Here is a 26359-nt window from a genome sequence, read left to right on the forward strand (position 1 = left end):
GCTGTAAGAGGATCAGCTTCAATGATGACTCTTAATTGGTGCTAGTCAATTTCTGATGGCCGGCCACTACACTCCCCATCTTCAAGACTCTCGTCTCCTTTGAAAAACTTCTTGAACCATGACTGAACTGTACATTTGTTAGCAGTTCCTGGGTGAATTGCATTGTTGATGTTGCGAATGGTCTCCATTGCTTTACAACCCATTTTGAACTCAAATAAGAAAATCATTTGAATTTGCTTTTTGTCTAACATCATTTCCATAGTCTGAAATACATACAAAATAAACAGAAAGTAATAAGTCATTAGCATAAAAAGATAAAGTGAGAAATGTGAATTAAAATGATGTATAACAACCACATTTATTTAAGAATGTATTCCAATATCAAATGGCAAAGTTCAACAATGCAAAACTGCAATTACTTTTGCACCAACCTAATACTTAGCAATCAGTGGGACATGGAAACCAATCAATCAAAATGGATTCTGGCCGTTAATGACCAGTATGTGATGTCTCATAGCAGAGAGATTGGAAAAATGATTTTGAAAGACACCAGGACTCATTCTTTTCCTTACCCTCCTTACCCCAATTTCCTCTGCCTTCCCCTATATCTCTACTCTTTCACTTCTTTCCCCTTCATCGTCTCTCCTTCACTTTGTCTCTCTCTCCTTCCTCTTTTCTCCTCTATTCTTCTCACTGCCTTGGCCCAAGAGTCCCCAAGACCTCCTCCAGGCTTGAGGATTCTCTAGAAGGATTCAGTATGCAGTATATAGTTGTACCAAATTACTCATGACTATGATTTATTACAGCAAAAGGATACAGGTAAACTCATTGGAGGGAAAGGCACATGGATGACTTGAGAAGGAAACCAGGCACAAGCTCCCAGTGGAGTCACATAGAACATGCTTAATTTCTTTAGCAATGAATTGTGATAGCATAGGTGAAATCTCTTATCAGGGAAGTTCATTACAGACTCAGTGCCTAGCAGTTTTTAAGTACAAACTGGCCACATAGGCACTTTCTGCTTAGCATGTACCAAAATTCCAGACTCCTAGAAGGCATGTAAGTATTCATAATGTATACTGTTTGCTTCAAATAATTTAGGCACAGTGAGCCATTCTTACCCAGAAATAATGGGAACCCTCCTGAAATCCCAGAAGTCAAGTAAGGGCCAGTTTGGCAAGCAGGGCTTTTTAAGGATAGTAGCCTCAGGCCTGCCATTTTAATTATTTTTTGCATACCTTGCCTCCTTCCACACAAACCCTACCCCTGCTTCCCTGTTGTAGAACCGTCCCCTTCCCTTTACCTTAGCCCCTTCTTCTGGTTCCCAAATGATACAGACCTAAAGTATTTAGGTCTAATCCCTGCTAAAGGCAGAGATTAGATTGGTCTAGAGTGAGACTTCATGGGCTAAGAAAAAAAAAAAAAGAAAATCAGAAACAAAAGCAAGCAAGACTATATCAAACTAAAAGGCTTGTGTACAGCCAAGGAAACCGTCAACATAGTGAAAAGACAACTTACACTATGGGGTAAAAGATTTGCAAACTATCTGATAAGGGCTTAATATCCAAAATATATAAAGAACTCATTCAACTCAATAACAAGAGGAAAAAATGAAAAATGGGCCAAAAACCCTGAATATGCATTTTTCCTAAGAAGATATACAAATGACCAACAGGTACGTGAAAAGATGTCCAACATCACTAGTCATCAAGGAAGTGCAAAAACAACAGGCAACACCCCACGCCTGTTAGAATGTCTGTTATCAAAAGGAAAAGAGATAACAAATGTTGGAGTGGATTTTAATGCTATAGAGAATTTAAAACCCTTGTGCACTGTTGGTGAGATTTATAAATTGGTATAGCCACTGTGGAAAACCATTATGGAGGATGCTCAAAAATTAAAAATAGAGCTACTATATGATCCAGCAATTTCACTTCTGGGAATATATCCAAAGGAAATGAAAGCAATAACTTGCAAAGGTATCTGCACCTCCATGTTCATAGCAGCATTATTTATAATAGCCAAGACATGGAAAACTAAGTGTCCATTTATGGATGAATAGATAAAGAAGTTGTATTACATATACTCAATGAAATATTATTTAGCTACAAAAAGTGAAGAAATCCTGCCATTTGCAGCTACATGGATGGACCTTGAAGGCATTATGCTAAATGAAATAAGTCTGACAAGGAAAGACAAATACTGTATGATCTCATTTAAATATGTGGAATCTTAAAAACTCATAGAAAAAGAGATCAGACTTGTTACCAGAGTCAGGGAGTGGTAGGAGGAAGAACTGGAGGAAAGTGGTCAAAAGGTATAAAATTCCAGTTATAAATATGTAGTACTAGGGGTGTAATGTACAATATAATTGGCTATAGTTGACACTGAAATATGATGTATAGGAAAGTTGTTAAGAGAGTAAATCCTAATAATTCTCATCACAAAGAAAATTTTTTAAATTTTTTTCTTTTTGTTGTATTTGTATGAGATGATGGATGTTAGCTGAACCTATTTTAGTAATCATTTCTCACTGTATGTAAATTAAGCCATCATGCTGTACATCTTAAGCTTATCAGTGTTACGTATTCATTTATTTTTCAATAAGTCTAAGGGGAAAAAAATCTCATTTAAATTAGCTCATTTTGATCAATAATGAATGTAGAAGTCATTTAATTATATTAACCTAATTGCTTTTTAACATCTAAAAGATTGAGACAGGTTCTAATAGTTAACATTCACTAGGCACTTACTGTGTGCTGAGCCTTGTTATGAGCCCTTTTTATGTTTTAACTCATTTAATCTTAATGTCCTCACCAGGGTAATGATGTTTTATAGTTACTGAATATCAGAAATTTCATTCATCTTAATTGTGTGAGTACTTGTTAATCACTTTTATTTATATTTAATTTTATTTATTTAAATGTGCTTATTTATTGAGTTGAACATACTCATTTTATATTGCTGTAGGAAACAATTCAGGGAAATTTTTTAAAACTGTAATTTAAGCTTTTGTTCACTAGATGTCCTCATTTAAGTTTTAAGTTATAAGAATTTAGCTTTTTGTTTATGAAAATGTGTTTCAGGTTCTAGATATCTAAATTAAAATGAACAAAATACACTCTTTAAATAAGACATAAGATAATTAAGATAATGCTTCAGGAGAAACTCTTTACATGTAATTGTTAATAATCTTAAGACTTCAAAAATTTGTATAAGGCTTTTAATAATCTATAAATATCCTTGGATGTATGTTAGGAGATTTAAGCATTGTATTTAAGCCATTTTTAACTTCATGTAATTTTGGTGAAATAAGGACATTTTAATGTTAAATTGCTTTCCTGTTGTTTAGTTTTATCTCCCCCCCCCCGCCACTTCTGTTAAATTACTTTTGGGGGGAGCATAGTTGCTTTCCCATGTTATGTTAGTCTTTGCTGTACAACAGAGTGGATCAGTTATGTGTTTACTTGTATCCTCTCTTTTTTAGGTTACATTCCCGTTTAGGTCACCACAGAGCACTGAATAGAGTTCCCTGTTCTCTGCCGTAGGTTCTCATTAGTTGTCTGTTTTGTACGTAGCAGTGTATACGTGTCAACCCCAGTCTCCCGATTCATCCCACCAGCCCCTTCCCCCCTTGGTATCTGTACCTTTGTTCTCTGCATCTTTGTCTCTTATTTCTGCTTTATGAATAAGTTCATCGGTACCATTTTTCTAGATTCCATAGTCAAGTGATATTATATGATATTTTTCTCTTTCTGACTTGCTTTACTCTGTATGACAGTCTCTAGGTCCATCCATTTCTCTGCAGATGACACCATTTCATTCCTTCCTATGGCTGAGTTATATTGCATTGTATATATGTAACACATTTTTCTTTATCCATTCCTGTGTTGATGGATATTTAGGTTGCTTCCATGTCATGGCTATGGTAAATAGTGCTGCAATGAAGATTCGGTGCATATATCTTTTTGAACTATGGTTTTCTCTGGGTATGTGCCCAGGAGTGAGATTGCTGGGTAATATGATAGGTCTATTTTTAGTTTTTTAAGAATCCTCCATACTGTTCTTCATAGTGGTTTTACCAGTTTACATTCCCACCAACCGTGTAAGAGGGTTCCCTTTTCTTCACACCCTCTACCGCATTTATTGTTCGTAATTTTTTTTGATGATAGCCATTCTGACTGATATGAGATGATACTTCATTGTATTTTTTATTTGCATTTTTCTAATAATTAGCAATGTTGAGCATCTTTTCATGTGTTTATTGGCCATCTGTATGTCTCTTTTGGAGAAATGTCTGTTTAGGCCTTCTGCCCATTTTTTTATTGAGTTGTTTGCTTTTCGATATTGAGCTCCATGAGCTGTTTGTATGGTCTGAAGGTTATCAGTTGCTTCATTTGCAAATATTTTCTCCCATCCTGAGGGTTGTCTTCATTTTGTTCATGGTTTCATTTGCTGTACAAAAGCTTTTAAGTTTAATTAGGTCCCATTTGTCTTGCTTTATTTTCAGTACTCTAGAAGGTGGATCAGAAAAGATCTTGCTATGATTTATGTAAAGAAGTATTCTGCCTGTATTTTCCTGTAACTGTTTTATAGTGTCCATCCTTACATTCAGGTCTTTAATCCATTTTGAGTTTATTTTTGCGTATGGTATTAGAGCATGTTCTAATTTTATTCTTTTATAGGTAGATGTCCAGTTTCCCCAGCACCGCTTATTGAAGAGACTGTCCTTTCTCCATTTTATAGTCTTGCCTCCTTTGTCATAGATTAGGTGGCCATACATGCATGAGGTATATCTCTGAGCTTTTTATCTTGTTCCATTGCCCTATATTTCTGTTTCTGTGCCAGTACTATACTGTCTTGATTAATACAGTTTTGTGGTATAGTCTGAAGTCAGGAAGCCTGATTCCCCCAGCTCCATTTTTCTCACTCAAGATTGCTTTGACTTTTCAGGGTCTTTTGTGTCTCCATACAAATTGTAGAGTTTTTTTCTTTTAATTCTGTGAAAAATGCCATTGGTAGTTTGATGGGGATTGCATTGAATTGGTAGATTGCTTTGAGTAGTATAGTCATTTTCACAATAATGATTCTCCCAATCCAGAAACATGCTATGTTTGTCCATCTGTTTGTGTCATTGATTTCTTTCATCAGCATCTTATAATTCTCTAAGTACAGATCGTTTGCCTCCTTCAGTTCAGTTCAGTTGCTCAGTTGTGTCTGACTCTGCGATCCCATGAATCGCAGCACGCCAGGTCTCTCTGTCCATCACCAACTCCCAGAGTTCACCCAAACCCATGTCCATTGAGTCAGTGATGCCATCCAACTATCTCATCCTCTGTCATCCCCTTCTCCTCCTGCTCTCACTCTTTCCCAGCATCAGGGTCTTTTCAAATGAGTCATAGCATCAGGTGGCCAAAGTATTGGAGTTTCAGCTTCAACATCAGTCCTTCCAGTGAACACCCAGGACTGATTTCCTTTAGGATGGACTGGTTGGATCTCCTTGCAGTCCAAGGGACTCTCAAGAGTCTTCTCCACACCACAGTTCAAAAGCATCAATTCTTCGATGCTCAGCTTTCTTGATAGTCCAACTCTCACATCCATACATGACCACTGGAAAAACCATAGCCTTGACTAGATGGACCTTTGTTGGCAAAGTAATGTCTCTGCTTTTCAGTATGCTTTCTAGGTTGATCATGACTTTCCTTCCAAGAAGTAAGCGTGTTTTAATTTCATGGCTACAATCATTAGGTAGGTTTATTCCTAAGTTTTTTATTCTTTTTGTTGTGATGGTAAATGGGATTGTTTCCTTAATCTCTCTTTCTGATCTTTCATTGTTAGTGTATAGGAAAGCAAGAGATTTCTGTTTGTTAATTTTGTGTCCTGCAACTTTACCAGATTCATTGATGAGCTCTAGTAGTTTTCTGGTGGCATTTTTAGGATTTTCTAAGTATAGTATCATGTCATCTGCAAACAGTGACAGTTTTACTTCTTCTTTTCCAATTTGGATTCCTTTTACTTCTTTTTCTTCTCTGATTAGCATCTCTAGGACTTCAAAACTATGTTAAATAATAGTGGTGAGAATGGACATTCTTATTTTGTTCCTAATCTTAGAGAAAATGCTTTCAGTTTTTTACTATTAAGAATAATGTTTGCTGTATGTTTGTCATATATGGCCTTTATTATGTTGAGGTGGTTTGCTCTATGCCCACTTTCTAGAGAGTTTTTATCATAAATGTGTGTTGAATTTTGTCAAAAGCCTTTTCTGCATCTACTGAGATGATCATATGGGTTTTATTCTTTAATTTGTTAATGTGGTATATCACATTGATTGATTTGTATATATTGAAGAATCCTTGCATCCCTGGTATAAATTCCACTTGATCATAGTGTATGATCCTTCTGATGTGTTGTTGGATTCTGTGTGCCCTCCCTTTTAATTTTTGTATATATATATATTTTCAGGGTTTTGGGACTGGAGTTAAACAAAGACAGAGATGTTGAAAGGATCCATTGCAGTGGAGTTAACACGCTTGACATTGAGCCTGTTGAAGGGAGATAGTAAGTTTATTATATAATCGTTTTTGTTCCTAAGTGAGATCCAGAGAAATCTTGCTTTCAGATTAATTTTGTAAAATTTCGTAAAAATTAATAAAAATTCTAACTTGTCACATTTAAATCTGGCATTATTAGTTTCAAATAAATACGAAACATTGAACCTATGAAATGTTGCCAGATAAGTATTTCCAAAGTACTTTAATATAAATATATTCATTGTTAAATCAACAAATAATGAATTTTGTTTTTTGTTTTGATGCAGAGAGCATGTAAGTGCTGAGGTGTGTCTTTAGGAGCTATTTCAAAACAGTTGCTGCTCTCAGATAGTCTTGTGGGAAAACAAATATAAGCAGCAGAAGTATATGAAGCACACCAGACTCGTATTTGAGTTCCTCCTGGCTTTATATTTATTAGCTGTGTGGCCTTGAGCAATTTGTCTAACCTTTCTAATTCACAGTTGCCTTAGCTACACAATGTAAGAACAATACCTAATTAACAAGTTTGTTGTGAAGATTAATTATGATAATATGTATAACATGATTAATATTATAAATGATCACCACCATTGTTGTTAATCAAAAGCATTATCACCTATACTTTCAATCCGTTTTCCACACAACAGCTGAAGTGCTTTGAAAAATGCAAATATGCATATACCGCACACACACACACCCCCCCACCCACTTAAAGCTCATCTACCCCACATTACTTTTACCAAAATGTTCAAAACCCTTGTCCTTCGATAAGGACAAATATAAAAGTAATTAAAGAAGTGTGCCTTGTTACGTTTTGTTTAGCATTTACCCCAAATCATTGTATTATAATAAGGTATTATTATTTACATTAAAATAAGCCAGGATAAGTTTAATAGAATTCAATTTTTTAAATTCCAGCTTCTGTCATGGTCTCACCTGGTATATGAGAAACATGTACAGTGAACAAATTCTAACTTTAACACATGGTTAAATGTAAAAGATGACATGTGATCATTTTTTTTCTCCTAACCTTTTCCAGGCTGAACATACTACCTCTCAATCAAGGACAGCTGTGGGACATTTGCTTGTAAAATAATCCTGACATAAGCAGCAAGGGATAGCTGATTTCTTTTGGCCTTGGGTGCTGGTGGGATAGTGATCAGCTGTTTGACCTGTAAAGCTCATGAATCCAGTAGGCTACCAGTTGGGAGAGTTAGTGAGAAATGTGGAAAGTTATGGGTTATATGTGCATTAAATATGTGTGAGAAAGACAGGCCAAGGAGTCTTTGCAGAGCATATACAGAAAAGTCAAGATTCTTACTATGGTAGTTTCCCCTTTTATTGCATAGTGAAAATCTACAGCTGTTTTCATTGTTTGCTAAGACTTGTATTTTGCATTAAACCCTTTTGGCAGCAAAGAGAAATAAAAAGCAAAATGGATGTTTAATGGAAAATTAAATATAGGTCTTCTTTTTCTCACAAAAATCAACTCACATATAACTTGCTCAAAACACTTCATATTTAGCAACTACCTTAAAGTTAAGTAACATCATTGCCATTAGATACTTCAACTACAAAGTCAGTTAATTACAGTAATGTTCAGGGTTGTTTTTTTTTTTATTTTCACCCAATTAACGTAATCAAAGGAAAGCTTTTGGAAGTCACTCTAGCAAAGGTGAAACATCTGACCTTATTATAAATACTATTTAAATTAAGTTTAAAAGTTGAACTTTGAAAACAGTTGTTTTTCCATTGAGAATACATGTAGTGCTGTGGTAGAAAAAAACACACAGTGTTTTACAAAGCTCAAATGTTCAGCAAAATGTTTTTGGAATTAGAAATGGTACACATGTAACTCACAACTGTTTCCAAGCAAGCTGCAGCATTTTTTTAAAAATAAAGTAAAAAAGCTGTAGTTGATAAACTTTACAAAGATTTCTGGATATACACAATTAGAATAACCAACCCACAAAATTTGTAATGAAGCTAATGTTGAAAATTGAAAAAAACTCTTCAGGGTAGCTTTACTGCCCTATCATCAGTCAGATATAGAACTGTTTGAACAAAGAACTTTGAAGAAGTACTTTTAAATTAACCTAATTGTTCTACGTATCTATTGAATTTTTCTTAAAACAGGTCTATAACTCAGTGCTTCTGGACATGGTGCTGTTTCATGAACCCTTTATAACTAGTTCATAACAAGATAAGGCACTTGTACCAAAATGTAAATTAAGTCTTTAAGCACAGTTTTGATGAGCTAGAATGTTTTTGTAGTGAGACTTTCTCAGTGAAGAAAGAAGTGTGATCATTTCTGGTACAAGCTCCTTACATTGTACTATAATAGCAGAGAAACTAAAGGTGGCAAAATTTTAAAAAAAAGATGATTACTTATAACAAATATAAGTGGTCAGATATCCCTGCAAACCTCAAAATACAGATGAATGAGAGCAGCAAACTGATAACTACAAGATCTGTGTGGTGTCAGCATCTATACCAGGCGGGGTAATGAAAACCAAGGGGGCTTCTAGTAGACCTGATAACTTCAGAGTAACTGACAGCTACTTGAAAGCTCAGCAAGTCAGTTTGACTACAACAGTTGAAACTGGGAAAGGGTTGTGTACTCTTGATGTTCAAGGGGTTCACAGTAAGACCCAAAGGGGCTGGAGTAATCTAGCCCCTATAATCTCTCTAGCTAACCAGTTAAAGATGCCCTAATGGATGAACCCTATGTTGAGGAGAAACTGTTTGGAATAGAATCCAAAGTGAGAAGTACAGGAATGATAGAAAGAAAGAAAAAAGATGAGCCAAATAAAAATTGGAGAGATGAATAGAACTAGGAAATCTCTGAAAATTAGCTGCCGTATTCTGAACATCTTATTTTAAAAAGGAAGATGTTCAAGAGATATGAATTTTAAATATTGCAAACTAAGCCTCCCTTTTAAAAGTTTAAGAAAATTAATTTCATATAAAAGTGAGCAAAAGAATAGGATTAAGGTCAAAGTTCATACAAAATTATTTTAATAACATAGAAAATAAATAATGTTCCTATAAACAATAAATTTGTGCCAGAAAGGTATGTCCACAAAATAGATAAGAACTGTAACCTAATATTTTTTAAATAGCTAAAAGTCATTTTTAAAAGATACAGTGTATGAAAGAATAACATAAGTTATAATTAGAAAAACTGAGAAATGAGATGATCAAACTCAAGGAAAAATTAGGGGAAAAAGTTAAGTACAAGAGGTGATACCTTAGAAATAGAAGCAAATAAATACAAGAGGAAACATAAAAATCAAAAAGAGATAGAGATAGGAAAAGGAGTCAAGAGAATCAGGTATATGTAGAAGATAGGCAAAGAATATCCAACATACATATAAGAGGAGTTTCCAGAGAAGAAACCAAAGGAAGAGAATGGAATGAAGACTAAAGAAAGCATTAGAATGAACAAAATCAGAAACTACATATAAGGGGAGAAAACCATACTGTAACCACAGGCTTTGATTTTGAGCTTTATGCTCAAAGAAGTGAAGTTTCTTATTTAAGGTGTTCAAGGAAATGAAATGTGCGTCAAGGATTTTATATCCAACCAGACTGATTTTCAAGTACAAAAGGACTAATTGTTAGTAATATACAAGAATTCAAGGAATATCATTCTCATTAGTCCTTGCTTAAGAATCTACCAGAGAATTAAATCAGAGAACAAGAATGAATAGAGAGTTGCACCAGAATTGATGGTGAGCAATAATATTAGCAAATAACAATACTTTCTATAGATTCATAAATATTTACATATATAGATATATAGATTAAATTAATAGATTTGTGTGTCTTCTCTACTAGATTATAAGCTGGGGAGTCAGGAATCATGTCTGTCTTGTTCACAGTTGTATTAGTATAATGCCTAACATATTGTAGAAGCTCAAAGTTGAATGAGTTGAAGTAAAAGAGTTTATAATGGAGGGAAGGAATCTAACACTTACTGATGCCCTATTTTTTTTGCCAGGCAGTGTAAAAGGCTTTTGCATACGATTTTATTTCAGCTTTATGATTTAGGTGAAAATGTTCCCCTTTTGGTAAATGAACAAGCTTAAGTGAAGTAGCTTGCCCAGGGTCAGTCAGATAGTAATATCTGTAATATTCCATCAGTAATAACTGGTCTGTCTGATTCCATTTTCATTTAACACAATTATAATTGGAACATTTAAAATGACTTTGTAATGTCTTACTTTCTTAAATAAGGAATATCTTTTGCCATCTTGTTTCTCCTGTTCATTTTGGTATCTTGAAGGTAAATTTTAACTGATCACAGATTAAATCTATTTTCATTTTTCCACAAATATTAAATTAAAGATTTTAGCTTATTGTAGTCTGCTAGTGAAGATTTACTCTGTATTTATGGGCATAAGAAATTTGAGAGTTGTGGATCAGTAATTTTCAGAAATATGTAATCATAAATAAATGAACTATATAAATGATAATTTGAACTTTTTTATTATTAGCATGTTATCAGGTGGTTCAGATGGTGTGATTGTGCTTTATGATCTTGAGAACTCCAGCAGACAACCTTATTACACGTGTAAAGCAGTGTGTTCCGTTGGCAGGTGTGTATTAAAAATGTAATTCATGAATTTGTAAACATTTGAGTATTTTTTGCATCAAATGCAAAACATGAAATATGAATGTTTTAAGCAAATTGTTCAAATGATATATTTACGTAGTTATCCCTTGACATCTTCATGAAAGTAATAACTGAAATTCAAATATTGCTTTTGTAAAAAAATTTTTTAATTGAAGGATAATTGCTTTACAGAGTTTTGTGGTTTTCTGTCATACACCAACAGCAATCAGCCATAGGTTCACCCATGTCCCCTCCCTCCCAAGCCTCCCTCCATCTCCCTCCCCACCCACCTTCCGCCTGTCACAGAGCCCTGTCTGAGTTCCCTGAGGCATACAGCACATTCCCCTTGGCCGTCTGTTATGTTGTTTGTAAATTTCTGTGTTACTCTCTCCGTACATCTCCCCTTCTCCCTCCTCTCCTACCACCTTGTCCGTAGGTCTGTTCTCTATGTCTGTTTCTCCATTGCTGCCCTGAAAAGAAATTCATCAGTGCATCTCCTCAGATTCCATGTATACGTGTCAAATGTGTCAGTATACGATATTTAAGGCTTCCCTGGTGGCTCAGCTGGTAAAGAATCTGCCTGCAAGGCGGGAGACCTGGGTTCGATCCCTGGGTTGGGAAGATCCTCTGGAGAAGGGAAAGGCTACCACTGCAGTATTCTGGCCTGGAGAATTCCATGGACTATATAGTCCATCAGGTCGCAAAGAGTCAGACATGACTGAGTAACTTTCACTTTCATATGATATTTATATTTCTCTTTCTGACTTACTTCGCTGTGTATAATGGGCTGTAGTTTCATCCACCTCATTAGAACAGATTCATGCATTCCTTTTTATGGCTGAGTAGTATTCCATTGTATTTATGTACCACAGCTGCTTTATCCATTCATCCTCAATGGACATCTAGGTTGTTTCCATGTTCTGGCTATTGTAAAGTTGCTGTAGTGAACACTGGGGTACATGTGTCTTTTTCAGTTTTGATTTCCTCAGGGTATATGCCTAGGAGTGGGATTGCTGGGTCATCCCTAGCTTTTTAAGGAGTATCCATACCATCTTCTATAGTGGCTGTATCAATTTACATTCCCACCAGCAATGTAAGAGTGTTCCCTTTTCTCCACACCCTCTCCAGCATTTATTGTTTGTAGACATTATGATGAAGCCCATTCTGACTGGTGTGAGGTGGTACCTCATTGTAGTTTTGATTTGCATTGCTCTGATAATGAGTGATGTTGAACATCTTTTCATGTGCTTGTTAGCCATCTGTATGTCTTCTTTGGAGAAATGTGTCTTCAGGTCTCTTTGATATTGCTGTTTTTAACATATGACTTCTCCAAAACAACTTGGGTATCAGTTTTCAAAAGGACTTTAAGACTCTTGATTATGGTCTTTTTGTTCTCCACCTACATGGCACACCTCAGTAACTAATTTTAGTTTTTAGAGTACTTAGTATAAGATTCATTTAAGTCTTTCCAGCTAAATATAAACACAAATTAGTATTTTCAACTATTATTAGTAGAACAAAAAGATTAATAGCCAGAAGCCATAATGTACTGGCTTTTAGCCAGTACAAAACACACACAAAACACATACACACACACACACCCCTCTTCTCTTACCTACTTACTTAAAGCTGCCTGACTTAACATACTTTTCTACCTTGAATTTTTTTGGCTGTTTAATAAAGTGTTTTACGATTTTAATTTGTTCTTAGTCATCACTTAATTCTTTCTTGTCTCCTATATTTGATCTGATTTTAAGCAGACCTTGAATTAACAGAGAGAATAAGAGTTGAAAAAATGTTTTCAAGAGGAAAAAACTTCATGAACATTAATAGCAGCAACTGCTATGTATTAAAGCTGTTTCCAAAGTGCTAGAATATATACATAAGTTCGTGGAATATTTGTGAGGAGAATTATGATTATTTCTTGGCTCTGACACTTCACTTTGGAAATACAGATTTAAGGAAACTATTTCTCTGAGCCTCTGACAGAGCTATTTTGTCTTAGAGATAATTATACTTGGCCTATTATTCTTGTAAGTTTTCTATGAGACTTAAATGAAATATTATCTTCAAAAAGCACATTAAAATTGTAAAACCACTATATAAGTGGGAAGCAGTATAATTATAGATACACTTGGTACAAAACAAGATACTGCCTCAAGTACTCTGGAATTTGGTTCTAAGATGCTTATACTGTTTTATACTCTCTCCACTCCCACCAAACAGACAACAACAGCAACAAAAGATGTAAATTCTAAAGTGTAAGGCAGCCATTAATTAGTTTAATTCATCTTTGTCTTATTTTATCTTAGCTATTATTTTAACATTGTTTAATCTGTTCTGTGGTAAAATAGTATCTTCATATATACCACATGCTATATAATATTATTCCATTAGTGGCTGTGATTTGCTTTTCTGGTACGTGAGGTCAAGTAAATGCTTAGGACATCAATCTTACTTTACTATGACTTTCTTCTTAGATTCAAAGTCTTGTCTTCAAAACTATCAGTTTGAATGTAAATGGGCATATAGTAAACATCTTTACAAAATGAGTTAAAGTAGCATTTTACATCCAAAGACTTTATAATCTGACTTTAAAAAATAATTTCAATAAAAATTGATACTAAATTAATGTGGCTTACTCTGTTTCCTAATATTTATTTTTGCTTTATTTAATATGTTTATTCTTGAGCACCAAAAAGATTCCTGTGCTCAAATTTTTGTTAAATGTTAAGGAGAATGATATATCACACATAGTAGGAGATTGATATAATATTTTGTACTCTTTTAAAATCTAAAATATAAATGAACTTTTATTTGTGATCACTACATTAAAGATTTATTTGAAATTAGATAATCTCTGTGTAGATTCTTAGGATCAAATAGAAACCAGTTCTCTTTATCTTCAGCAGAAATTTACTGGAAAGATATTTAATATCTCACATAACGACAGGAAGGTAGAAGAATCAAATGTAGAAAATGAGCAGAAAATAAGAGAAACCAGGATACGAGAACACAGTCAAGGACATACCACACGAACAACTGAGTTTGGGATCTGCTGCATATTACCAACACAGACTCTTGACTCCACAACTGTGAATAATTGCTGATATATCCCTGGTTTGCATTACTAGCTGGAGTTTTGGAGTCCCAGGCAGGATTGATTAAGCCCAGGACACGTTTGTGCCCCCGCTGCCCAGAGCAAGAGAAAGAGAATATACAGTCTCTCTGTTTCTGTTATTTGTTGTTGTTTTAGTCGCTCAGTCATGTATGACTCTTTTGCGACCCCATGGACTAGCCCACCAGACTTCTCTGTCCATGGGATTCTCCAGACAAGAATACTGGAGTGAGTTGCCATTTCCTTCTTCAGGGGATCTTTCTGACCCAGGGATTGAACCCACATCTCCTGCTTTGCAGGTGGATTCTTTACTGCTGAGCCATATGTGGAGTCTCTTGCTTTCTATAATAAGAGGCAAGGCCCTGCCTTTCAATAAAGGGAATTTTCCCCCAAAAGGAAGACTTTGAATGTTCAGTCAAGAAAAGAGCACATGTCCACTACAATCTACCCATTTGGCTGTCCAATATCAGTATATACCTTTCTTACTGTACTTACCCTTCCTTTAAAAAAGTAAGTTTCATCCTAACCTAATGCAAATGTCTGTTACTTGACCAAAAATGTAATTATTCCCTTCCCCAAAAAGCTATGGTTCTAAGTGTATTTAGTTACCACATCCAGTTCAAGATAATGTCTATTTTCCACTAGTTTTATGTGTTCTTATATTAGAATTATGCAAGTGGCTTAGTTTGTAGGTAATCTGTATAAAATAATCGAGGTAAGAGAGAAGAAAGAAAGGGGAAATTGGTTAAAATATTTACATGACGTAGAAAGTAAGAAATTATGGATGAGTACTGCAGTTGTTTTTTGCAGCTGTCTCAAGGCCAGAAATGGGATATAAAGCTTTTCTTCTTCATATTCTTATTTCTTCAAGTAGCACCACATGTGTTTGAGGCCCTTTATCCTGTATTGTAATCTAAACTTTCAGCTTAAAGAATCAGAACTCATGACAGTCCTGTCTGTTTTGGGTTGAAATAGTCTTCTGTTTACTTTTATATTATTATGGATATTTAATACATATGAAAATAGAGAGTAGTATAATGAACTGTGTACCTGTCACCCAGCCTCAGCAGCTATCAGTCATAACCAATCTTATTCATCTTTACCCTACCCACCCACCTACTCTGAAGATTATTTTGAAGCAAATCTCAGAAAGATATAATTTCATTTGTAATTTTATCTCTAAAAAATAAAAAATGTTTTATAAGCATAACACCACTACCACTGTCTCACTATACAATAATTAATGACATTAAGTATCTAATTGGTATTCAGATGTCCCTCCACCATCATAAGTATTTCTAAACATCCAGTATCTTTGAGTTAAGTTTCAATAGAGGACACATACATACTGTGTTGATCACTAGTTCAGAGCATAAACTGCGTCCTTCAGGATAGCACATCATCATCACAGGTGGTGTACTGTAACTGATGTCATAACTGAGTCTTCAACAGATCATGCTTCTGTCGGCTATGGGCTACCTAAGAGTAGTGAACCCCATGGGCATCTACCTGTCACATTCTTGTGCTGTAGAAGTGAAGTTCTTAATCAGAAGCCATACTGTACAGGACACTATGGAGATACATGAGGCAACAATTCTAAATGATAATGCTGATAAAATGATCAGAAAAGCAAGTCCAAAACCAAAGTAGGTATCTCTTCCAGTAAGGAAAAATCAGTTTCTTCCATGAAGCAGTCCAGCGTAGTTGGCTGATCCATCCAAGCTCTCATACAGAAATAGGAAGTCTCAATTTATGATCCTTAGTAGGAAGCAGGCCTCCACATCACACTGTGGGCACCTAAAACTAGAGATGCCTACATATTCTTTCTCTAGACAGCTAGGACATGGCAAGTAATCTAGGTTTGGCCGTTTGTATCGTTCTTCCCAAAACTACAACTTGTTAATATGGTATCCATTTTGAAACTCAAGTAAATCAGTTATCTCTAAATTTTGATTGCTGTTTTGTAGAAGCCATCCCGATGTTCACAAATACAGTGTGGAGACCGTACAGTGGTATCCTCATGACACTGGCATGTTCACATCAAGTTCATTTGATAAGACTCTGAAAGTATGGGATACAAATACATTACAAGTAAGTACGTTAAAGCTTTTCCAAGTTGCTCTGTACGATGAAGGAGAATTTAGTCCTAAACAGTTTCAGTGTGATTATTTGCTAAGGTGTCATATATGTTAGATGTGAAAGCAGTATAGTGATTGAGGAGAACGATACTGATTGAGTTCATATCTTGCCTCTGCTGCTGACTGCTGCTGGTTAGTTGCTGGCTCATGTCCAACTCTTTGCAACCCCATGGCCTGTAGCCCACCAGGCTCCCAACCAGGGATTGAACCTGAATCTCCTGCTTGGCAGCCAAATTGTTTATTACTGAGCCACCTGGGAAGCCCCATCTGCTAGCTAGCTATATGATATTGATTGGGCAAGTATCTGAACTTCTCTGTGTCTGTATGTAACGGGAGTAATGATTGTACCCTGTAGAATGGCTGTGAGGATTAAATAGGTTGATATGTGTACAGTACCTGGAACGGCGCCTAGCATATAGTAAGTATTCAAATACCATTAGCTGTTATATACTTTATTACTCAAAAACTTCTGTGGTATAGTGGTGTAGGGAAGAATATTGGATTTATCTCCTATTGACCTAAAAACATAAGGAAAAAGAAAGTTATTAATATTATAGCTGAGTAAAGTAGTCAGTGCATGCTTACATGCTAAGTTGCTTCAGTCATGTCGACTGTGCGATCCCATGGACTGTAGCCCTCCAGGCTCCTCTGTCCATGGGATTCTCCAGGTAGGAATACTGGAGCAGGTTGCCATGTCCTGCTCCAGGGGATCTTCCTGACCCAGGGATTGTGCCCGCATCTCATGTCTCCTGCATTGGCAGGCGGGTTCTTTACCAAGAGCACCACCTGGGAAGTAAACAGTAGATAATAGTTTTTATGCTATTTGATCAAGTTTTATTTTTCTTTCTCATGCTAATTTTTTCCCTGAGCTCTAGTTCCATATGTCTTTACCTGTATACAGAACCTCTCTTACTTAAATGTAGTGTCGTCATCTCAAACTAAACGTATTCTAAATCAAAGTGAACTCATATCCATTTAGTCCTCAAATCTTAGCAGGTCTTCCTTCAGACTCTCAGATTTCTCTTTTCTGTTTCCCTCACTGTCACTGTTCATCTGGACTACTAATAAACTCCTAAATGATTTCTTTTTATTATTTTTCTTCTCACAGTTCCTCAGTAAATTCTACCCCAGAATTAATTAGAATAAAGCAGTTTCAGCCTGTCTCAACCCAAACCACCTTTGGTGAGTGATTCCATTGTCTAAATTCAGCCTGGCATTCTAAGTTCTCTGTAACCTCACTTCCTACTTTCTCAACCTTAGCTTCTGCCTCTTTTCAATGTAGATAATATACTGCCACTAAATTGATCTCCTTTTGCCTTCTGAACACATCTTATATGTTGTATTCCCTACCTCAAGTTTGCTTCCCTATGAAACTTCTCCCTTCCCTTGTTCATGTTATAACTGGAAGTTTTATACTCTTTGGCCAACATCTTTCTATTTCTCCCAGCTCCAGTAATCATCATTTTGTTCACTGTTTCTATCAGTTTGGCTTTTTAAGAGTCTGCTTGTAAGTGGTATACAGTATTTATTCCTCTCTGTTTGACTTACTTCACTTAGTATTTAATGCTCTTAATGTCTATCTATATTGTCACAAGTGGCAGAATTTCATTCTTTCTCATGTCAGAATAATATTCCATCATATACATATGTGCGTGTGTGTATACGTATCAGGTCTTCTTTATCCCTTCGTGTGTTGATGGGTACTTCGGTTGTTTCCATGATTTGGCCATTATAAACAGTGCTGTTAAAAACGTGAGGATGCAGCTATCTCTTTTGCGACAGTGATTTCATTTCCTTTGGATATATACCGACAAGTGGGACCACTGGATCATATGGTTCTAATTTTTTGGAACCTCCATATTGTTTTCTATAATGGCTACACTAATTTACATTCCCTCTAATAATCACAGAGATTTCCTTTTATACATATCCTTGCCAACACTTGTTATCTCTTTTTGATAATAGATATTCTAACAGATGTGAGGTGATATCTCATTGTGGTTTTGATTTGCATTTTCCTGATGATTAGTGAAGAGATGTGGTTTCTGTCTCTCTGTGGGTTGGGAAGATCCCCCGGAGAAGAAAGTGGCAACCCACTCCAGTATTCTTGTCTAGAAAATCCCATGGACAGAGGAGCCTGGCGGGCTATAGTCCACAGGATCACCAAGAGTCAGACACAACTGCAGTGACTGAGCATGCATGCAGTCTGCACTATTATAAGGTTTTCTTCACCTTCATGAGGCATAGGTCAGCTGACTGCAGCCAATAGGCCAAGTCTGTGCTCTCGGCCAAGGCTTCTCATGGACTCTTTTTTGTAAACAAAGTGTTACTGTAACACAGATATGCTCATTTATTGTCTGTGGCCACTTGGACTGCAGTGACAGAAATGAGTAGTTGGTCTTCAAAGCCTAAAATGTTTACAATCTGACCCTTTACTAAAAAAGTCTGTTGACCTCTGCTGTAGTTAAACCTGGATATAGGTGCACAGAAGGCAGACATTTGGAGTCATCCAGGGTTGAGGCCTTGACAGGTGAGATGCTGATGGCAAAGGAGTTGAAGACCCTGGAGCTGAAGCATTCAACCTTGGAATCCAAGCTGAAGCAGGAAAAGTGAAGACAGGAGGAACTGATAGAGCTGCTAGGCTTTGTTTGGGTGTCTTAGATGTGGTTGCGGGAGCTGAAATGATATAAAATTCTGGTCATATGTAACTGAAATATGTGATTTCAAAGGAGGAGCAGTTTTAGGTGGTGCGAGTGTCCCGGGTGTGGTAGCTGAGTTTATATGGAACTGTGAGGCAGAGTACAGACTAGATCGTTTCTGTAGGTGCTGAAGTTCTCCAGAATGGAGCAGAAAGGAAGATGGTGAACCAGGAGGTTATCTTGTCTTAATCTCTGAAGTTTATTAGAGAAAAATAAATTGCTAACAATTTAAAAATTACTAACAGTGTAACAATAAGTAAATAGAAAATTTGCTGCTTTTGTGATTACACTTATTTTAAATGTCTTTTGATTACCAGATTGCCGATGTATTTAATTTTGAAGAAACGGTTTATAGTCATCATATGTCTCCAGTCGCCAGCAAGCACTGTTTGGTAGCAGGTTTGTATTTGTGTTCTTTTTTTTTTTTTAGCATCCTGAAAACTTTTTCCCTTTTAATATCTAGTTAGTTTTGATATAAACATTTTAACCCAGATGAAGATCACAATTCTTTTAAAAAAACAAAAACTTAAATATATATTAGCATTTATATTCATTCCATTTAACAGATATTGTACAAGTCAGGCACTTTGCTAGATTTCAGAGTGGCTAGGATTTGAAGACTGAGAAAGCACATTCCTGGGACTTCCCTGGTGGCTCAGTGGTATAGAATCTGCCTGCCAATGCAGGAGGCATGGGTTCAATCCCTAGTCCAGGAGGATCCCACATGCCACAGAGCAGCTAAGCACACGTGCCACCACCGTGGAGCCTGTGCTCTGGAGCCTGGGAACCGCAGCTGCTGAGCCTCTCACACCACGACTGCTGAAGCCTGTGTGCCTCGAGCCAGCGCTCTGCAACAAGGGGAGCCGCTGTGAGAAAATCTGTGCGCTGCATCTAGAGAGTAGCCCCACTCGCCACACCTCGAGGAAAAGGCCGCACAGCACCAAAGACCTAGCACAGCCGAAGAGTAAATGTATAAATAAGTAAAAATAAAATGATGAAAACCAGTATCATTTGTGCGGTGTTTTTAAGAAAGAAAGCTAGCTCATTTCTGTTCCCTTAAGAATTGCTTTTTTTTCCCCTAGTAGCTCAGCTGATAAAGAATCCACCTGCAATGCAGGAGACCTGGGTTTGGAAGATTCCCTGGAGAAGGGAAAGGCTACCCACTCCAGTATTCTTTCCTGGAGAATTCCATAGACTGTATAGTCTGTGGGGTTGCAATGAGTTGGACAGAACTGAGTGACTTTCACTTTCAAGAATTTTTTTAAACCACCAAAGTTCAAAGATTCTATGTAAACGAAATTTGGCAGCCTTTCATTCAACATAGTAAAACAAAGAAATGACTTACTTCTCTCTGAGAATGTGTGATTCAAATTAAACATCCATTTTTATGGAAGCACCTACAAGAAAAATTTTCATGTATGAAGATGAAAAAATATTTTTCTGGTATCAGGCATCAGGTCCCTGTGATATTACTTCTGTGGCACTGCATGAATCTCCTCACCTCTGGACATTAGTCAGCTGCTTCATCTGTAAAGCGTTTGGGCACTAACTTGTCTTTGAGGCTCACTCAGTCTGTGTCTAGAATTTCTGTGAATCTGTTACTAGTGATTTACAAGTGTGTTATTAATATGGAACAGCTAAGCTATTAAAATAAAATGATTTAAGTGATAAAATAATGTAGAATTATAAACACATTGTACCAGTACACATTTCCTGGTTTTGATACTCTGCTATGGTTACCTAACATATGACCATTGGGACACAACCTGGGTGAAGGGTACATAGGGCCTCTTTGCATTATCTTTGCAGCTTCCTGTGAATCTATAATTATTTCAAAGTTAAATATTAAAAAATAATAATAGAGTAATAGAGAATAATCTTAGTACTGACATATGACTACAACTAAAATAATTTTCTAGTTATAACATAAAAAGACTATAGTATCAACATACATTTTTATATTTCTGCAAGTGAAAATGTCATGATTCATAATGGTAGTTTCTTATTTCCTTTTGGTGATCATTTATAATTAAATTATCTTAAACCATTTTTGTTTTTGTTTTTACAGTTGGTACTAGAGGACACAAAGTACAACTTTGTGACTTGAAGTCTGGATCCTGTTCCCACATTCTACAGGGTATTTTATTTGAAACAACAACTACTTTGAGTAAACCATTCAATAAAATGAAACATTACTAACAATGCAGTCTTTGTAAATGACATGACTGATGTATTTTGTGTTAGTTGTTAGAAGTCAACAGGGAAATAAAGATCCTTCTGTGCATTATTCTTATAAAACTAAACTATTAAGGAGACATTTATATGAACAATGGCTGCAGGGGAAGCTTAAAGGATACAGAAAGTCAAACTCAAAACCTTGTGTTAGCTCTACATTGAAAAAAATGAACTACTTATGAAACTTAAATCAGTACAGCTGTCTCTATGAGCATTATTTAATATTGTTCTAGCTGAATAGCCGTTCTTAATGTTTAGGTACTTCTTTTCTCAATAAAAATATTTTAGAAAAAATATTGAAATAAAATTTGGTAAAGGTTTACCACCTTAAATTATTTTTGCTACTTTTTTTTATCAGTATTAGATTGTCTAATTCTAAACAGTGAAAAAATAGGACGTAATTCAGAAATTCTGTTTGTATTCATCTCTGAGAAACACATAGTAAATATATTAGGAAAACTTGATGAGATGGATAACATCTGTTTTATATTATGAATCTCTATGAAATATACTAAGTATATGAAAATATATAATTTGAATAGGTAGAAATGATTTTAAATGCTGAATTCACTTGTCCTATGAACTTATCACTTGTGCTGTAAACAAAAATTTTTATATAAATGCTTTTTACAATTATGAATTAAAATAATCTTTTTCTGCTACAACTTTCGGAAAAAAGTTAAACATTTTTAGTCTTCAGAATGTTTGTCAGGGAATGTTTGATGGGAGGATTCCTACGTGCTGTCTCTTATGAGTCCTTTGTCCCTCTTCAAGCAGAACAGCACGCTGCTCCCAGGGACTGAGGTCATTGTGTGAGGCAGGCTTGGGTCTCCTTTAGCAAACATTCTCTTTAGGACAAAACTGCTTAGTCTTGCTCCCCTTTCTTGAGATATGGATTGTCTCCTGACCTTGTGACTGACATTATCCCTCGTTCCATTGGTAACGGTTGCTGTAGGTTTGGTTTGCTGATCTCTATCATTCCTGAAAGAAGTTTCTTGTACCGCAGCCTATATATACTCATAGAAAAATCATTAAAGCACCTTTGCTCCATCAGAGCTTAGGTCCCCGTGTCTTTTTTGTTTCTCTCTCTCTGTCTCTTTTTCTGGCTGATTCTCTGGAGCGTGGAGACCTGTTGTGCTCACTTTCCTGCCTGGGCTTCTAAGACCCTCTCGAGAAGGCACTTTGTGCCTTCACCCCCTCGAGAGGGTGCCTGGTGCCTTCGTGAGCGATGCAAGCCCTGTGTCAAGGGCTTTATTGGTCCTCTGCGTAAACCAGGGAATATCAGCCTCTTTCTTTTACTTTCTTATCGTCGACTCCATACCACCAGGTTCCGGTCCATTAAAGGACCACAACAAATGTTTGTCTTATATGGCCTGTTGCAGGGATTTTGTTGTAGAGGTACATAAGTAAGCTTGAGCTATGTCATTTATTGATGGACTGACCTACTAGGCTAACAGCTATGTTTAAAAAGACAGACTCACTTGCTCTGGCTGTTCTTTCCAAAGCAAACCCAAGCCTTTTATAATAAAATACCATATGTGAGGAATGCCCCATAGACTTCACATTAGTATTTAAATATAGATTATTGTAAATGTGAAAAAATGATTATATCAGTTTACTTTTAAAATTTAGTCTGTGCTTTCTTCATAATCAGGCAAAGTTAATTACACTATATCTTTTGATATTTCAAAAGATTTGAAAATGCATATTTCAAAATGCAAGTCATTATATACAGTTGTTTTGCAGGTCACAGACAAGAAATATTGGCAGTTTCCTGGTCACCACGTTATGAACATATCTTGGCAACTGCAAGGTAAAATGCAAACTATTTGGGTTTGAGATTAATAATTAGGGATAAGCATTTTGAAAAGATTGTTTTATGCTAGGTACATTTTTAGCTGTTAAGTAAGTCCTGAAAAATAATTGAGTTAAAGATTTTAATTCATATTACCAAAAAAAATCTTTCTATTCATCATAATCCTAATCCTGACTATCCAACTTGAAGATCCTCATTTTTAAAAACAGGTAACAACTGAATCTATGTAGCAAGGCAAATCTCTTAATACTACCCATGAAACACTGTGCTGTGTCGTTTTTGCCTACGAAAGTGTTGCACTCTGTTAATTTAAAATTAGTAGGATTTAAATTCATTTTCTTTTAACCCAAAATTATTTTAAATCTGATTCATCACTTCCATCCACATTCATTGATTCAATTTACTGACAATTAATGATTCCTGTCATGTGCCAAGCATTGTACCAGGGACACAGAGATAGCACAGGCAGAGTCCCTCCAAGAAGGTAATAGTCTAGTGAGGGAGTATAGTCAGAAAAATCAGTGATTGCAGGACATCCTGAAAAATGCTTTAGTAGAGGTACATCTCTGAGAGGTTCAGTATGGGAAGAAAGAACAAGAGCACTTAACTCTTGAGGATCATGGGGTTTGGGGGTTTTGTTTGCTGGAAGGAAGAGTCTTGTATATTTGAATGCTGAGGGAAGAGTATTGGTGGAGAGAAATTAGTGAAGATAAGAAATGGAGAGAATAATTGGTATATCAGGACCTTGAATAGACAGGAAAAGATAATATCAAGGGTCCCGTTAGAAGGGGGACACTTGATCTGGCACATGAAGGGCACCATGACTACATGCAAGGAGGAAATAGTAAGTGTCAATACAATTAAATTTGTGACTTTGGCAGAGAAGTTCAAGAAATGCAAACTCAGTTTCTTGTATTTTAGAACTTGATGTCATCTATTGAAAATACATAGATGCAGTGTTCAGAGAAGGTAGTAAAGGTTTGAAATAGAAGTTTTAATGAATGGAAGAGGGAGCTGATGAGGGACACATAGAATTGCTGGTCAGTGTTGTCTTCTCTGTTGAAGGTGCAGCGCACTGCTGTGCTATGACACAGAAATTAAAACACTCAATGACACAGACTTAACAATTGTTTAAAAGTTGGTGAAGTCATAGGTATAAGGAACGAAATAAAATCACTAGAAGGCTTATAGGAGGGATCAATGACCTAGATAGATGTATGAGTGTCAAACAGAAAATTTTGAAACTTGAAGGGATAGGAAGTAGTAATCAAATTTTGATATAGACGTTTTAATAAAACTTTTTGCAGAAGAATTATTAGAAAATCTACTTTTTTAGGTTTATAAAGAAGTGTATCTGTATTTTTGTAAAGCTGCCAGCCCTCCTTCTCTGTCACAGTTTAGTCCCCAGAGAAACTTGTGTTAATAGTTTGCAGAATGTGACACTGAAATTTGTAATTTCTGAAGTAGAATAAAGTCTAGTATGTAGCCACAAAGTGAAAGTGTTAGTCTCTCAGTCATGTCTGACTTTGTGATCCCATGGACTGTAGCCATGGAATCCTCTATCTCTCTATGGAATTGAATTCTCCAGGGAAGAATACTGGAGTGGGGTGCCATTCCCTTCTCCAGGGGATCTTCTCGACCCAGGGATCGAACCGAACCCTGATCTGCATTGCAGGCAGTTTATTTACTGTCTGAGCCACCAAGGAAGCCCCAGTGTAGCCACAAGAGGTTGCTAAAGAGGTGTGAAGGTGAGGAGCTAGGCGTTGGTTGTGTTCCCTGCTAGAGTGGATTTACATTGTTCTTTTCTAATTTGGTTTTCCTCAAATCAAGAGGGAGACTTAGAGGCTTTCAATTCTAAGAGTACCCCAGGAATTCGAATCAGTTCCAGAATGGACCTTGTAGTCAGTGTTAGGAGTCAGATATGTACAAATCTAATGTTTCAGAAGAGACTTAAATGTCTTCAGACTCATACCATTGCAGACCTAGTCCCCTATTGACAAGAAAGAAAACCAAATTGAGAATGAGAAACACTAACTTTTTGCCAGCTATTCCAGTTGGCTAGGCTTGCTTTGCTTGTGATTTGTGAAAAGAATCAAAGTTATAGAAAGAGCTAAACCCTGTATTATATACATTTTAAAAGATTTTTAAATGAGAAATAGGCTTATAAAATGCAGTGTAATGCTTTTCTTGATTAAAATGGCCTAGATAAACCCAATGGGTTAAAATATTATTAAGGGCTTTGTGAGGATATGATAGCATACTTGAACTGATTTATATTTTCCTTAGGAGTAGTTTAGAAGCTGAAATTGATTTATGGTCATGGTTTTACCTTTTTCTTTTCACTTGAAGTAAAATGCAAATAAGTCTGTAATTCTAAGAGACATTAAATGTATTTCCTTTGTTTTGGCAAAGATTGATTTGAGTACAGGAAATCAAATAAAAATATATTGTCCTTATTATTCACCTTATTTTCAGTTTTTTTCAAATAAAAAGAAAAACCATTCCTACCAAATGAATTCTTAAGCAAAGTGAGATTAGTTCACTGCATGATTCTGTAAGCATTTGAATAACAAACAGTAGAAAGGATATGGGATTTAGCAGCAAACTTACCAAGGAAAAAAGCTCTTAGCCTGTCTTGTCTTTGGAGAGAAGGATGCTCATGTCATTAAAAACAACAGAAAGAGCAACAGAATCCCTTGTGATTTAAAAAAGATTACTTTTTTTTTTTTCTGTTTTTTTCACTTCTTTGTGTTTCTATTGACTACTGGATATTTGCTGGAAAGGCAAAAGTAGAGCCACCCAAATATGCAAATGCATTTGTGCTAATACACTGAGATTCTGTATGCCAGTAAACAGGAAAGGTGGGTAAGGAGCAGAGTCCTTATCCTAGCTTATCCTTATCCTTATCCTAAATGTCAATGTAACATTTACTTCCTCTCAGTGCTGACAGTAGAGCAAAATTATGGGATGTGAGGAGAGCATCAGGATGCTTGATAACTCTTGATCAGCATAATGGGAAAAAGTCGCAAGCAGCTGAATCAGGTAATGAAAAATGCGTTAATATACGAATATGACATTGACAATATTTTTATATTGAAAAATTTGAATTGAAACCAGATAATAAATGGATGTTGAAAAATTATAGATTTTATATGTTTTTTGAAAGGCATTCACAATGAATCGATTGCTAAATTTACATCAACTA

General features: G+C 35.9%; 1 protein-coding gene across 5 annotated transcripts in view; it reads left to right on the forward strand.

Annotated features, from left to right (window-relative positions):
- Positions 1–26359, forward strand: part of ERCC8 (ERCC excision repair 8, CSA ubiquitin ligase complex subunit) — a 49538-nt gene that overhangs the window by 2781 nt on the left and 20398 nt on the right. Inside the window, exons 2-8 of one of the 5 annotated variants that reach the window (XM_043488477.1) lie at positions 6463–6558; positions 11030–11131; positions 16234–16357; positions 19421–19502; positions 21172–21240; positions 23085–23151; positions 26096–26196. In XM_043488477.1, the coding sequence (XP_043344412.1) occupies positions 6463–6558; positions 11030–11131; positions 16234–16357; positions 19421–19502; positions 21172–21240; positions 23085–23151; positions 26096–26196 (641 nt within the window). Of the gene's footprint in view, positions 1–6462; positions 6559–11029; positions 11132–16233; positions 16358–17512; positions 17587–19420; positions 19503–21171; positions 21241–23084; positions 23152–26095; positions 26197–26359 lie in introns of those variants that run through there. The other 4 variants (XM_043488480.1, XM_043488478.1, XM_043488481.1 and 1 more) reach the window with 4 other exon arrangements.

This window comes from Cervus canadensis, chromosome 16 (assembly GCF_019320065.1).
Source record: "Cervus canadensis isolate Bull #8, Minnesota chromosome 16, ASM1932006v1, whole genome shotgun sequence".
NCBI classification, from domain to species: domain Eukaryota; kingdom Metazoa; phylum Chordata; class Mammalia; order Artiodactyla; family Cervidae; genus Cervus; species Cervus canadensis.